The sequence below is a fragment of the Rhodamnia argentea genome, chromosome 4, assembly GCF_020921035.1.
Source record: "Rhodamnia argentea isolate NSW1041297 chromosome 4, ASM2092103v1, whole genome shotgun sequence".
Taxonomy (NCBI): Eukaryota; Viridiplantae; Streptophyta; class Magnoliopsida; order Myrtales; family Myrtaceae; genus Rhodamnia; species Rhodamnia argentea.
Genome location: NC_063153.1, coordinates 24,970,384 through 24,984,300, shown reverse-complemented (window position 1 = coordinate 24,984,300; position 13,917 = coordinate 24,970,384). Strand labels below are relative to the sequence as shown.

Genomic DNA, 13,917 nt, shown 5'->3' with positions numbered 1-13,917 from the left:
AGGAAAATGCACTGCACTACCCTGCATTGGTGTGCGTTTTTGGTTCAAAGAATCAAATCTTAGCCTTAATTCATTCAAAACTTAAGAACGAGAGCTTGTTAAGTGTTCACGTCGGTTATTTTGTCTTTTTTCCAGAATTTTCTAAAACTAGACTAAGTCTAAAGTACATAAACCTAGGCAAATCACAACCAATGAAATCAAGTGTACAATCAAAGAATCATGACGTTGATAAATCACATCATAAAACCCTAACGAAGCCCTAAGAACTTAGAGAAATGTTGTTTGGGTTTAATTTCAAATGTGCTTATAACAAAATCTATGAAATTTAAGGAATCTAGGCCCAACTTTATGAAAATGAGGTCAAACTAGCCTAATCTAAACATTTTCTATTTTTAGGGATTTTCTAAAAAAATTCGTGATTTTTTAGAATTTTCTAATTTTTTTTTGAATTTTTTATTTTTATTTTACTTTTATTATCTTATTATTATTTTTTTAAAATGAGACCTTGTTGTTCTATTTTAGGTTGAGGAAAAAGTAACAAGAGAACTGAAAGGAAAAAGTGAGAGATGTGGGATTTCATTCTATTTTGTGATTCTCAAAAGTGATTCCAATTTTTTTTTTTTTTGTTCTTGTCTTTACTCTAAAATTGTTTCTGGAAATAAAATCAGAATTAGAATCATTTACGTTACCAATAGAATTCTCATCTTTTTTTGTTCCGGGAAAGCAGAATCAGAGAACCGGAATGATTGTAATGCATGCCCCGATTCTATCCATGACCATTCAAATAGTATTTCATGTATGAAGCAGTTAAAATGTATGTGTGAACATAAACCAAACGATACCTAAATAATTGTGACTTTTTATTTCTCATGGAAGAAGATTGATATAGAAATATAAGAATTGTTGCTAAAAAGACATGCTTTTCAATGGGGAGAAGTTCAATTAGAAGTCATAAACCATTTAGATTAAAAAAACCAAGATATGCACAAATATTGTGATTATATTTTTAATAGGTTTTGGTTAATATAGTTATTTTTTTCCAGCATGTCCAATGTTTTTTTTTTTTGGTACTAAGTATGTCCAATGTTAAACATGACTGATTTTGAGTTATTATCGATTCAATATATTAACAGCATAAGCTTATGCTATATTTAGGTTCCTACAAATTCCTATTATATTTATAGGAAACATCCTTAATCTTATGAAGGATGTTAAAACTTTCCAAATGAAAGAAATGAGAAATTGGTGCTATTGGACCTTGAACACCACGTAATTATATCCACAAGAGGTATGCCTTCTCTGCGTCTTACCTTGAGTAGAGCCCATCCTCCCAACTCATCCGAAAACATACTCCAATGCAGATTGAGTACGACTAATTTCTTTGGATAAAAATTAATTGCTGCAAAGTCTGAGGGGAAACGATCCCACCAAAGCCATCTCAATTGAGGAAGTAAATTCTGGAAATCTCCAATAAGATTTGCGTGGTTCATTTGAAGGAACCTCAAGTTGGTTAGTTTTTGAAATTGTTCACTTGTGTAGCTTTGTTGTTCATACTTCTCAAGACGAAGGGCCTTAATCTTACTGGTGCCCTGCAATTAGGAAACATTGTGGATCGTAAGTTTTGAATAATGAGATGAGATCAACTGTATACAAGAAAAGATGGACTAATTTCAATTTGTGGTCATACTGTTGTGGTGGAGGCTTCTCTTCTCACTTTTAACTTCGTGAAATGACAGTTTGTGCTTGCATATTCTCAAATTTATGTAAAAATGTGCTCAAGAGGATATTCTCGAACTTTTCCTCTTCTAAGAGAAAATGTGAAGCACAAAAGAAGGCCGTTTTTTTTTTTTTTTATGTACACACTACTTCAAATATCTCAATTGAATTTCATGCTCTTTGTATGTTAAAGAAACAACCCTAACTCATATCTTTTATTGAAGTATTATCCCACATCATTTGACAATAGGTCATAAATACTCTTTTATTCACGTGGTCTCTCTCTACTTATTAACTTAAATTTTTGGATTGACCTTTCTAACATCTTTATGTAAGAAATTAATTAAGACTCTGTGCTATCCAAATAAATCCGTTAAACTTGCCATCGAAACATGTCCCAAAATTAAAGAATCTCAATTGTAGAATCATCCCTCTTTTTTTGGCATACCTTGTTGTGCAATTCTAAGTAGCAAAATGAAAATGAGAATGTCATGTTTTACATTCCCTTCTTATCGAGTGTTTTTTCATTGAGTGTTTATCACTATACACAGACGAAAAACCGATCATGTATCGAATGCTATACAAAATGAGTTTCACTCCTCTTTTGATTACAGCATATGCTTGATGCTATCTTTCCACTGTCATGCTTTGTTCCAGTTAGAAAGTAGTCATATATAAGTTTTTGATCCCATAGACTCGTGTGAGATCTTGCTTACAAACAGATTGGACAAGAAGTTTGATTTAATTGGATATTTAAGGAACTCAAATCTTTTACCTTTTCTTTCGTTGTAACCAAATATTTTAGGAACTCAAATTCGTTTTTGTTCTTTTGTCATGTGATGCATGGCGGTTTGGAATTCCTTCAAAGTTTAAATCTTTCAGATGAGAAAGTACTTATTTTTTCTTCAAAAGTTTCTTCATATTATTACAACATTAATTGGATTTCATCAAATACGAGAATCGGAATAGCTAATTGTCACAAATGAATGGAAGTCTTATTTATCATAACAAACAACTCATGAGAATCATGACCAACAGATTGCTCCTCAATTATGTCCTAGAATCAGGGCAAAAACAACAATTAACAAAAAAAAAAAAGCTGATATGTTTAGAAGCAGCAAGTTTTGGAGACTTAGGACTGACAATAATTTTTATCACAAACAAGAAAAAGGAAGATAGACCCCCATGCACAGACTAAGATAAAAAAGACAGCTCTTACCTGGTTTCTTTCAAGCACTTCTACAACTTCCTCATGATTCCATAATCTGCTGCGCTTTTGAGGCTCGTCTGGATTTTCTAGACGAACAATATCTCTTCCCGGATCTCTCAATTGATCATGCATCCATAGATTGCCGTCTTTATCAATTTTTATTAGGGACATCAGACTCAATACTTCAATCCCCTTTCCAGGAAAAAAACCACAAGCATCCCACATATCAGTTGGCATTTGTTGAGGTAATCCAATAAAAAAACATGCAATATCCAAAAATATTTGTTGGTCCTCAAAATCCAATTCATCATAGCTTATCTTCAATCTCTCCTTCACTCTTGTATCAAGGATTTCCTTTAATTTCTTTGATGTACTTTTCCATACTTCCATTTTCTTTCCCCATAAGAATGCACCTATAACTTCGAGAGCTAAGGGAAGCCCCGCCGTAGTAGATACGATATCATGAGAGATAACCTCATAACCATTAGGAGGAGAATCCTCTCGAAATGCATGTCTGCTAAATAAAATCAATGATACATTTGAAGGCAACTGGACGACTTGATACATGATGCTTGCCTCAATCTTGTCAAGAATATTCTTGTTTCTAGTTGTGATGATGATTACACTTCCTGATGAATACCAACTACCATCTCCGACCAAAGCATTCAAGTGTGTATCATCATCCATATCATCGAAAAGAATGAGGACATTCTTATTTTTAAATAGAGATTTGATGACACCAATTCCCTCATCAACATTAGTCACACCATGGAAATTTCCTATCGTGGCAGAAATGAGTTGATCTTGTACATAGCAAATACCCTTGCGCTGAGATGTTTCTCGAATATCCGCCACGAACCTACGATAGTGCAAACGACTAGAGAGTCTATTGTATAATACCTTTGCAAGAGTTGTTTTACCGATGCCACCCATTCCATAAATTCCGATTATCTTCGTACGATTGAATCCATCATCTATCAATCCCATAATTTGTTCCACACGATCATCAATTCCCACTAATTGTTCGGGAACATTTACCTGAGAAAGTCTTTTTAAATCGAGCATAACTTTTCGAAAAATCATTTCAACCAGTGTTCCCTCGTGCCTGTCAAAAACAATGAATTTCAATATGTGATGGCAATAATTGTATTCTTTTTCAAGTAAGATCTATTTATGAGAAACCAAGTAACGTTTTGGTGGAGAATAATGTACCCATTATCAATTTCTTCAGATTCCAGTGCTTCCAGTTTACTGACTTCTTCGAGCGCATCTTCCCATTCCTTGAAATCTATTCCGTCCACGCTTTCATTACGTGCAATGAATGCATCTCTCAATCTCCCTTTAAGATATCGCACCTGCGAGGGTTTCACTTTGTAAAATATGGGCACAATTTTTTGCCCTCCGTTTCTCCTGCACTTCAACATATGAACCAACTCCCGAAGGCACCATTTGCTGAACGTATAGTTCTCCGATATAATTGGGATCGAGATATTCGATAGCGTAATAGTGCGGATAAGTTCCGGACCAAACGCCTCACCAACAGGGAGATTATTTTTGTCGACGAACACTAGAATTCCTGCATTGGAAAGGCGTTTATAGAGATGATTAGTAAAACCTTTGCGAGTGTCTTTTCCGCTAAAGCTTAAGAACACTTCGTAGTTGTTCCCTCCCTGCTGTTCGTGTCCACCTTCATAATCTCCTACATGCGGAGGGTTCGATGAGGAAGACGCGTTGGAATTCAGATCTTTGTTATCATTTCCTTTCATCTGTTCGTCTCCACCTTCATAATCTCCTCCATATGGAGGGGCCGATGAGGAAGACGCCTTGGAATTCAGATCCTCGTTGATGTTTCCTTTCTGCTGTTCGTCTCTGCCTTGAAAATCTCCTCTAGGGTTCGGTGACGAACACACCTTGGAATTCAGATCATCGTTATCGTTTCCTCCGCATCTATAATCTCCTTCGTGGGGAGGGTTCGATGAGGAAGACGCCCGGTATGTCTGATCTTTTGAATGAGAAGGTTCTTCTCTTTCGATCGCGAGATAATTGATGGGGCGGATCGCCCAAAGGCAGCAAAAGATGAAGGAAAGCGTACAAAAGCAGCAAAAGTGAGAGACGAAGAAGCGCCCTCTATGGAATCTTCCCCATCTATGGAATCTTTCTGGGTCCGCCATCACCTACAAAGGCGGTAAAGGAGAATGATGGGCAGGGCCTAAAAAGAAAGCAGGAAACAGAGAAGAGAAATATGGAATCCCAGATCTGTGCGTGCTTGACAACACTCCCGACAAAAAAAGAACTCTCACACACCTTAAACAGAGGAAAATGGAGCAATCAAAGCAATAAACAGAGAAAAGCAAGGAGTCGTCGGCTATCCGAGGAGTGCTCAAACAACACAGACCACCCACTGCTGTAATCTCCACCAACTCTCAGTCTATGCAGAAGGTGCGTGGAACCTACTGAGGTGCTTTGACTAGTATTGTTCTTGCCATCCAACAGTCCAAGAGCAATGCATGCAGCGGTGTAAGGACAAAGAAATATGCTCACATTGAATTTTTTTTTTTTTTTTATAACCGTGTTTGACAGTATATCATGAGCCATAAAAAAAATTATTAAAAATTATTATGGAGTCCATAACATGCTGTTATTCTCACGGTCACAAAAAATACTTTTCCGCGGCATGTCGATCAATAGTCACTCTGCCCTTGTGCGCCTTTCTTATGGGCAATTATTGCCTTTAACAATAAAATAAAGGAAATCAACGATGAATGGCAAAAACATATATCAATCGTCGAATCATATGGGATTTCGATTAATAAATATCTGCATGACACTGCTGGTATGGAGTTAAGGAAGACCTATTCCTTTTGAATTTTGGTCCATACTGTTTGTTTCCACGAGAGGAAAGAAAGATGCCGCTTGAAGATGCCTTGATGCGCAGACCACATACAGAGAAAAGTCAATAGAAAGGGAAAGGGAAAATGTTTCTCAAACTCGGACTTGGAAATGAGGCTGAGTAATCGAGAAACTTCTTAGCATATATTCTTTTGGGAATGAAACCGACACCTTACGTGTTTGAATTGTGATTGCCAAGTGACAATAACTATTGCAAATTGGCAATAGCCGTTGCAAAAAAAATGAAACTTTCAATGATGAAAATAGACACATCTAGTTGAGACATGATGTAGTAAAGCAGATGTATTGATGTTGATATAATGATGCACAATTAAATTTATGTCCTTGCTAATAATCGTGCACCTACACGTTGGTAAAGTGAGGGTTTAGCTCACTTGCCCATTTCATAATTTGAAAGATTATTATAGCATTCTAACTAATAGATTATTTTACACTTTCCCTTTCCATCCTATGTGAGACATGAAAAAAGCACTTTTGTTTGTTTTACAAGCAAAACATCAACAAGAAGTGCTACGGTTTCGTACAACGTTCACTTTAGTTTCAAAATATCTTGCTGGATCACTTTAGTACCATATTGGAGAAAAAAATAATCACTTAAGTGTCTTTGGCAACAAATTCGGGCAAATAGTATTACGAGGCTTTTCTTATTGAAATGCTAATACGTATGTGGCTCTTTTGTAAACAAAAAATAAAGAGAGAAAAATCTAACGCGGATGATGAGATGGCCCTTAATGAAACAAGGTGCATCTTCAAAACATAATCTCTGTATATCGATCTCTTTCGACTTTCTCTCTCTCCATCGCAAGGCAACATTCACTGGTCATCGAGCAAAAGTACATTGAAAGTGCCAAAAGTTCCCTAGAATGCTCGCTTTGGTGCCAAATAGTCCCCCCCGTTTTTTTTCGGATCACTTAAGTGTCACTTAAAAAAAAAAATAATTACTTAAGTGCCAACTACGATTTGAGTCGTCAGAACTCTAACGTGGCCATATATTTCCACCGACATGTCCATTCAGCATATATACCCCTAAACCACGTTGTTTTACATGTTTGCCCCAAAAATTCGAACCCTTAATTTGATTTTCCCAACTTAGAAACGCTAATTCGAATTTTCTCAAATTCAAAACCACACTCTTCCCTCTAAAACGGCAGGAATACACATGCACTGAGTCTCAATGGGAGCTTCCATCAATCGGATTATCTCCAGCACGATCGAAAGATGCGCCTTGATCGTTCCCCAACCGGAAGAGCCTCCTCCATGTCGACTTCCGATAACGAAAATGAGAGCCTGACCAATTTCCTTGAGTCCGAGATCCTCTCCGAGGTAAAAATTCAACCCTCGTTCGATTCAGCTCACCTCAAATTTCGATTATTTTCCGTGATTTCGATTTTTAGAGTAATTCGATCCGATCTCCATTCTTCTTACCCAAGAAAGCATTGGTGCCCCCGAGCCGACCGAAATGGCGGCGCTCGGGAGGAGGAGAAGCGGTGGGAGGAGAGACAAGGAGATGGCAGAAGCAATGGCAAATACGCGGCCTCGCCGGCCAAGTCGTCATCACATGTGGTGATAATCTCACGAGGTGCTTGGCGGAGAAGAGGCGAGAGAGAGGGAGGGGTCAAGAGAACGAGAGAGAATGAAAGAGAGTGATTAAAAGTCCACCTCATTCAAAGTCACGTAAACATTTTTTTTTTCCAAAATTTATCGTTGGAGGCACTTAAGTTACCGTTTTTATTTTTCTCGATTTGGCAATTAAGTGTTTTGGCGAAAAAAATTTTGCACTAAATTGAGTTCCACACGAAATTTTCGATACTTCTAATGTTCTTTTATAATTGGGATTTGTTATGGCGAAGAGTGTGGTTCTTGCTCTTGAAACCTATGTTTCTAGCTTTTTCGATGGATTCTCAGTTTCACAATATGTTATTTATAATGTCTATGTCTACTTGCTAAGATGTATGATGCCACTACTATATAGCAAAATGCTCAAAAATCATATCAAATATAAGCTTGGATCACTAAATTTTGATTGATCAAATTTCTTGGCTTAGAAATCAAGCTCCTCACGTTTATATTTATTTGATATTTTTTTTTTTCTGTTGATGGTTGAGTAAATTAGAAAAAAGAATATTAAAGTAGACGACAATATGAATAACCTCAACTTCGTCGTCCTCGTCTGTCTAGGCTGTCTCCGTCGTTCCCCACTCTCGGTCCCGACTTTCTTCTTCTTCTTCTTCTTCTGCACTACCGATGGCATCGATCGGACTTCAAAAGCTGCTTCAGGCCGGCACCAAAATCGTCGCCGTCGGCCGCAACTACGCCGCTCACGCCAAGGAACTCGGCAACGCCGTTCCCAAGGTAATACCAATTTCTGGAAATTGCCGCGATCGCCGTACTCTGTTACTATGCGTCTAGAATCGGTTCCTTTTGTTTGGGTGAATCGTTTCACGCTGAGTCGTATACACGATGTGCTGTGTGACTAGGAGCCAGTGTTGTTCCTGAAGCCGACGTCGTCGTATTTGGAAAATGGAGGGACGATCGAGGTGCCGCCTCCCCTGCTGTCGCTCGATCACGAGGTGGAGCTCGCGGTCGTGATCGGGCGGAAAGCTCGGGACGTTCCCGAGTCGACCGCCATGGACTATGTGGGAGGTACTCGAATCTGTGATTGCTTTGTGTGCTTGATGAATTTGAATATGTCCTTTTAGTGTCCAGACTTCATGGTGTCATGATTTGCAGTGTCCTTCGCTTTATGACTCGGGAAGCCTTCTAACTATCCGGATCTTTTGGGTTGAGGGAGTTTATTTGGTATTGGACTCGAACTAGTAATGATAGAATGCTTTGTCTCTGGCTCTTGGTACTACTTCATTGGACATGGGGTGATTATGAAGCTGAATTGGAGAATCAGCGACTTATTCCAGAGGATGATTCTAGACTGTGTAATATCTTAGTCATCTTGGACATGAATATGTACCGTAATATTTTCTGTTAAACCGGCGACTGATTGTTGGCCTTGTTGAATTAATCCTGATCAAGAGAAGGTAATGCAATGTCATCTTGAAAACAAATTGAAATTGTACGTTTGTCTCGTCTAGTACTCCCATTAATGCTTTTTCCATTGTTATTGGTGCTCGCAAACGCATCCTAGCGTAAATTATCAACTTGCTTACAGGGCTGGTCCATGCTTTGCTTTTGCCTCCTCAACTTTTAGTCAATTAGATTGTGTTTTGGGAAAGTAACACAAACCTTTTCACGGTTATACAAGCTTAAATGCACATTATGAACCTGGGATGGTGCATCAAACACATTACATTGGGGCTGAGTGTGTGATTTGTAATGGAGCTAGTTATCACCCAATTTCTATAAATTGTGGAGGTTTGGGATACTGAATTTGGGATAGCTTCGGATATTATGATGCTAAGTGAAGGGATCACTGAGTAACTTGAAGGTTCAACTACTCAGTCATTGACTTTCTGTTCCGTCTTTTTTTGTGATATTGTTTCTCTGATCTGTGCTTTTAGTTTGATTGAAGATTTTTCAATCTTTGAGGTAGTCAAGTTGGTATGCTCATGGATTGTAGGATATGCTCTTGCACTGGATATGACTGCTAGGGAGATCCAATCTTCTGCAAAGGTGTATTTCCTATTTCTTTAAATCTTCAACGGATAAAATTGGTGTCCCTCCCTCTCTTTGTTCCTGAAATATACTATACATTCAGTTATCTAGTAGCTATAGTTTTCGGTTCAGAAAAAGTTGCTATCAAAGATGAGGTGGTTGGTAGTTTTCAGAAGAAACTTTTGTATTTGCCAAATCCTAATGGTTATGATTTGAGTCAGTGCTTTCCTTTGGTGACATATCCTCGCAATAAACCCTGGGACATTCTTGATAAGCCTATTAAGTAGCTCCACACATTAAACATGATTACTGCTTGGAACTTGTTGGGCCTACTATCCTGTGGACAACAGCAAAGAACATCCTGCTTTTGTTATTTTTTTCTTGCTTTATTTTCCTTATTTTACTGTGGATCCAAAAGAAAAAAAAATTTCTTGAGGATCCGTCCAACTCTAAATGAAATTGATTGTATCCCTTCCCTATTGTTTTATTTGTAGTCCGCAGGTCTTCCATGGACAGTAGCAAAAGGGCAAGACACTTTCACGCCAATTAGCTCCGTAGTAAGTGGAAATGCTATTGCTTAATTTTCTTTTTATCAGATTCAAGATTGAGGTCATGCAGAAGAATAAATTATGGATTATGGGTTGCTGGGACGAATGATGGGTTTTGGTAGACGATATCAGTTTGGATTGTCTGATGAATTTAATGTAGATGCACTCTGACTTGAGATTAGCCAGCCAGTGGACTTGGAAGAAGATTATCTTAAGAACCGAGTTCTGTAGATTGCTCACAATAGATTTCAAGTATCTGACTTTAGTTTGAGGGTTTTCTCTTTTGGCAGTTCTCTAATTTTGCACATTGTTTTAATTCCAAAAACCTTCTCAGCTGGAGAAATCTTTGGTGCCAGACCCTGACAACTTGGAATTGTGGCTCAAGGTGTCGCATTCTCAGTCTTACATTCACATAACAATGAGTGCTTGATTATCATTTCTGTAGACTGATCTTAGTCTAGCTGTTTGCTCTAACTGCAGGTAGATGATGAAATAAGGCAGAAGGGTTTAACCAAGGACATGATTTTTAAGCTTCCCTATCTTATTAGCCACATAAGCTCTATTATGACCCTTCTTGAGGGAGATGTCATACTGACAGGTACTTTTTGGTGCATTTCACAGGGCAGATGTCTTCTTGCTGTTATGTTGTTTTGCAGTATCTAGAAATCTTGGTTTGTATGGCATGTTATCAGAAGGATGACCTGAACAAGTCTTTAAGGTTTCTCAACTCCCATTCCCCAGACTTCCCTTAGATTCAGAAGTGGCTTTAACTGTGTCTAGTATTGTTCTTGTTGTTGTTGTTGTTGTTGTTGTTTGTCTCTTTTTCCTTTTTTTTTTTTTTTATTTTGTGGGCGGCATATGATCTCTTGCACCCATTTATGCAGGCACTCCCAAAGGTGTTGGCCCCGTTAAAGTAGGTCAAAAGATCACTGCTGGCATAACAGGTCTAGTCGACATTCACTTCAATGTTGAGCAACGTCGAAAACCAGGAAGTCATTGACTTAAGAAGTCGAGATGATTACGACATCTTGCATGCTCAAGTCTACTTCTGGCAGAATATTCATTAGTACATGCAACTGAACTCGCAAATTGAGAACTTTCGCTGCACCATTGGAGATAAGAGAGCTTTGATGCCATCATGCAAGTTCGTTTGGAGTTGGTGTTGGAAAGAGTGTTGTATTTCTTTTGCACATCCACATGCAAAGCAATAGACTGACTCGAAGCTGCTCGACCTTGGCCTGCCATATCTTTCTGTTCTTTAGCACCCGGACTTTCTTGTTCCAGTTATGGCTTTAAACGCGTGCGGCATGCCCATCAGTTGCATTGATATAAATTGTGTTAGAAAGCTTCCAGGTATTGTCACTGCTTTTACTATAGAAATTTACGGTGGAGAGAGAAGGGACGAGAGAGCTAAGGCCAATATAAGCAAGTGAGATATAGAAAGTTTTTTTTTTTTTTAAATTTCACTTGCGGTGCAATGTGTACATCCACATTAGACGACTAACTTGATGAGGCCCTCAATCTTATGCATGATGCATCGAGAAGCGACTCAAAGCTTTTCATGGGTCACTTGATTTTCTTTTTGCTATTAGGAGTCATTTGCCTCCAATTTGAGGTTTGTCATTTGCACTTTGAGGACGAAATTCCTTTTAAGGGAGTAGAGCTCGGTACAATCAATATTCGGAGAACATGGAAACCCTATAACTTTGGTGAACCACGTAAGCATTACATCCCAAAGATGAGAAATCCCATATTTCGAGCACTGTACCCACCGCTCGCCCTTTAATTTAACTCGGGTCGTGTCGTGATCAGCCATCTTATCTCTCTACGCGTCGCACATCACCTAGTGCCAGAAGAAATTGTTAAGCATTATCAAGCTAAGTACCTTTTTGGTTTCTTTTGATGCTCCAATAACACTTGGGCCGGTGACATTGGGTGAATTATAGATGAATATGCACTTTAGAGTTCTGCTGGTGCCATCTTATCTTTGCGTCACTTTCATCAACATTACAAGACAAACCTCCCCCAGGAGCCTCATCAAAAGTCCTCCTCTTTCTTGCGTTGCTTTGGCCAGATCCTTTTGGACGTTGATAATGGCTTCAATTGGACGGATTGATGAACAATTGATTTGAGTAACCACAATGGATTGAAGTATGGTCCACGAGAGACTCTTTAGCAAACTCTGATTTGCGGAGTGTCGGGTTTGAACCTAGCTAGGCTTCATCACTTCTTATCTTGATCATCGGATCGAGAGAATCGGTCGGTTTATTTGTACGTGATAGGAGCTTGCGGAGGTCATCTCTCGACTTACAAGACATATGTTAGCATCCTATACTAGTGCTGAGGCACTCGCAATGTGCTTGTGAAATTTAGGTGGTTAAGGATTTGAACTAGAGAAAGTTGATTGTGTTCAAGACATGTTATTATTATTATTATTATTATTATTATTATTATTATGGCCTTGTTTTTTAACTTCCTATTGTATATAATCTAGGGGTAATTAGGAAGGGCCGAACGAGTGAGATAAATTTCAAATTTTTCAGAAGGTATATGTACACGTCTCCGCTAATAATTCAGCTTAGTGGATAAAAATTCACTGATCGAGTTTCAACATATAGAAATCGACAAACAGCGGCAATCTAGCTCACATGAATTGACTCTCTTTTCTTATAGGCCACGAAAGAGACAAATGACCTTATTTTCCATACATCATCCAGACGACATCTAGGCGTTTATCCCACATAAGGTACATGTTCGACTCAATGGCGAGTTAGTTAGTAACACAGTAAGTTGAGAGAAACGATGGTGATAAATGCAGAGACCAAGATACCAGTGCCAAGAGCCATCATCGGAGCGGAATTACTCGGTGAGGGAGCAGCTGCGGATGATCCGACACCGACGGTGATGAACAGCTTCTGGCCAAGCTTGCAGTGTGAATCGACGGTGCAGATGTAATAGCAAGACCCGCCCTTCAAAAGCCGGATGTCCACCGGACTGCCCAGAACGGATACAACCTGGGTGCAGTTGTCGTACTCGGCCTCTGATACTTCGGCCACATTGTGCGTCCCTGTCCAGTTGAAAGCTGAAACCAAGCATGCTCAATTCATGGATGACACAACCCTCAAAATCGATAACATAGCAGAGATTTCGCAACAAGTCATGATTTTGTTTTGGTTTACATCGATCAAGTCATATTCGTAAGTCTGGAGATTGTGAAGTCTAAATCTTCCTTAGGCCGGAATTTGATAGACAGCACGAGTTGTCGGAACTCAATTCATTCTTGCACATACATGCAAATCGCTCCGTTCATGAATAACTCACTTCAATAATCGCTCCACGATTTTAATGGTGAGAGAAAACCTTGCACATGTACGAGGAATAGGAAACAAATGAAGGAAAAAGAAGAAGGTAAGAAGAGGGGCCTATACATAGCTTGTCGCCGACCATGAAATTCTTGGAGGCAGACCAAGACTGGTAATAGGATATGTTGGAGGGGACAGTCCACCCCAATTCATCTCCGACCGTGTAGGTCGCCACCGCCGCCGCTGCATCGACCTTTAGGAAGCTGGCCGCGATAATTGTAATCAGCCATGCTGTTAAATTCACGCGAGTAGCCATTTTCATGTGCTCCTTCAGGTCTCCCCTCTGTGATTCAGCTCTCCTTTAGTTGAGTCTGTGTTCTGCTTCCGACTGTAATGCGTGCGGATCCTTATAGTGCTCTGCTTTTATAGGACAGAGACATATATATTGTTTAATATACTTTGGCCAAACCAAATCAACAATGTAATAAAAAAACACAATCTTTTGTGGTCGGAGCTGAGTTACAATACATAGTCTGTACAATCTCGATCAATTTTCCGTCTATTTTGTTGATTTCTTGTTGGAATAGGTGACGTCTTCAAGTTGCCACATAGTGGTCAGTGAGGT

The 13,917-nt window shown here is 38.9% G+C and overlaps 3 protein-coding genes across 3 annotated transcripts; 1 reads left to right on the top strand and 2 right to left on the bottom strand.

Annotated features, from left to right (window-relative positions):
* Positions 1 to 2,692: 2,692 nt before the first annotated feature.
* Positions 2,693 to 5,097, bottom strand: LOC115734092 (disease resistance protein L6-like). Its single transcript, XM_048278097.1, has 3 exons — positions 4,139 to 5,097; positions 2,936 to 4,031; positions 2,693 to 2,773 (listed from the first exon to the last, which is right to left on the bottom strand). The coding sequence occupies exons 1-3, from the start codon at positions 5,095 to 5,097 to the stop codon at positions 2,693 to 2,695; spliced, it is 2,136 nt and encodes a 711-aa protein (XP_048134054.1).
* Positions 5,098 to 7,992: 2,895 nt separating this feature from the next.
* On the top strand, positions 7,993 to 11,126 carry LOC115733598 (probable acylpyruvase FAHD1, mitochondrial). The gene is made up of 7 exons (XM_048277072.1): positions 7,993 to 8,188; positions 8,314 to 8,479; positions 9,408 to 9,460; positions 9,937 to 9,999; positions 10,325 to 10,375; positions 10,471 to 10,588; positions 10,875 to 11,126. Exons 1-7 carry the CDS (start codon positions 8,081 to 8,083, stop codon positions 10,988 to 10,990), a joined length of 675 nt encoding a protein of 224 aa, XP_048133029.1. The 5' UTR covers positions 7,993 to 8,080; the 3' UTR covers positions 10,991 to 11,126.
* Positions 11,127 to 12,537: 1,411 nt separating this feature from the next.
* Positions 12,538 to 13,674, bottom strand: LOC115725823 (umecyanin-like). Its single transcript, XM_030655466.2, has 2 exons — positions 13,419 to 13,674; positions 12,538 to 13,072 (listed from the first exon to the last, which is right to left on the bottom strand). The coding sequence occupies exons 1-2, from the start codon at positions 13,612 to 13,614 to the stop codon at positions 12,765 to 12,767; spliced, it is 504 nt and encodes a 167-aa protein (XP_030511326.1). The 5' UTR covers positions 13,615 to 13,674; the 3' UTR covers positions 12,538 to 12,764.
* Between the last annotated feature and the right edge of the window lie 243 nt (positions 13,675 to 13,917).

Bases quoted from the DNA above. Each gene is read 5' to 3' on its own strand.
- LOC115725823 (XM_030655466.2), bottom strand. From the start codon at position 13,614: ATGAAAATGGCTACTCGCGTGAATTTAACAGCATGGCTGATTACAATT. The intron at 13,073-13,418 runs GTATAGGCCCCT...GCTTGGTTTCAG, and splicing joins CATGGTCGGCGACAAGCTAT to CTTTCAACTGGACAGGGACG.
- LOC115734092 (XM_048278097.1), bottom strand. From the start codon at position 5,097: ATGGCGGACCCAGAAAGATTCCATAGATGGGGAAGATTCCATAGAGGG. The intron at 4,032-4,138 runs GTACATTATTCT...TGTTTTTGACAG, and splicing joins TCTGAAGAAATTGATAATGG to GCACGAGGGAACACTGGTTG. The intron at 2,774-2,935 runs GTAAGAGCTGTC...CCCTGATTCTAG, and splicing joins AAGTGCTTGAAAGAAACCAG to GACATAATTGAGGAGCAATC.
- LOC115733598 (XM_048277072.1), top strand. From the start codon at position 8,081: ATGGCATCGATCGGACTTCAAAAGCTGCTTCAGGCCGGCACCAAAATC. The intron at 9,461-9,936 runs GTGTATTTCCTA...TTTTATTTGTAG, and splicing joins AGATCCAATCTTCTGCAAAG to TCCGCAGGTCTTCCATGGAC. The intron at 10,376-10,470 runs GTGTCGCATTCT...CTCTAACTGCAG, and splicing joins ACTTGGAATTGTGGCTCAAG to GTAGATGATGAAATAAGGCA.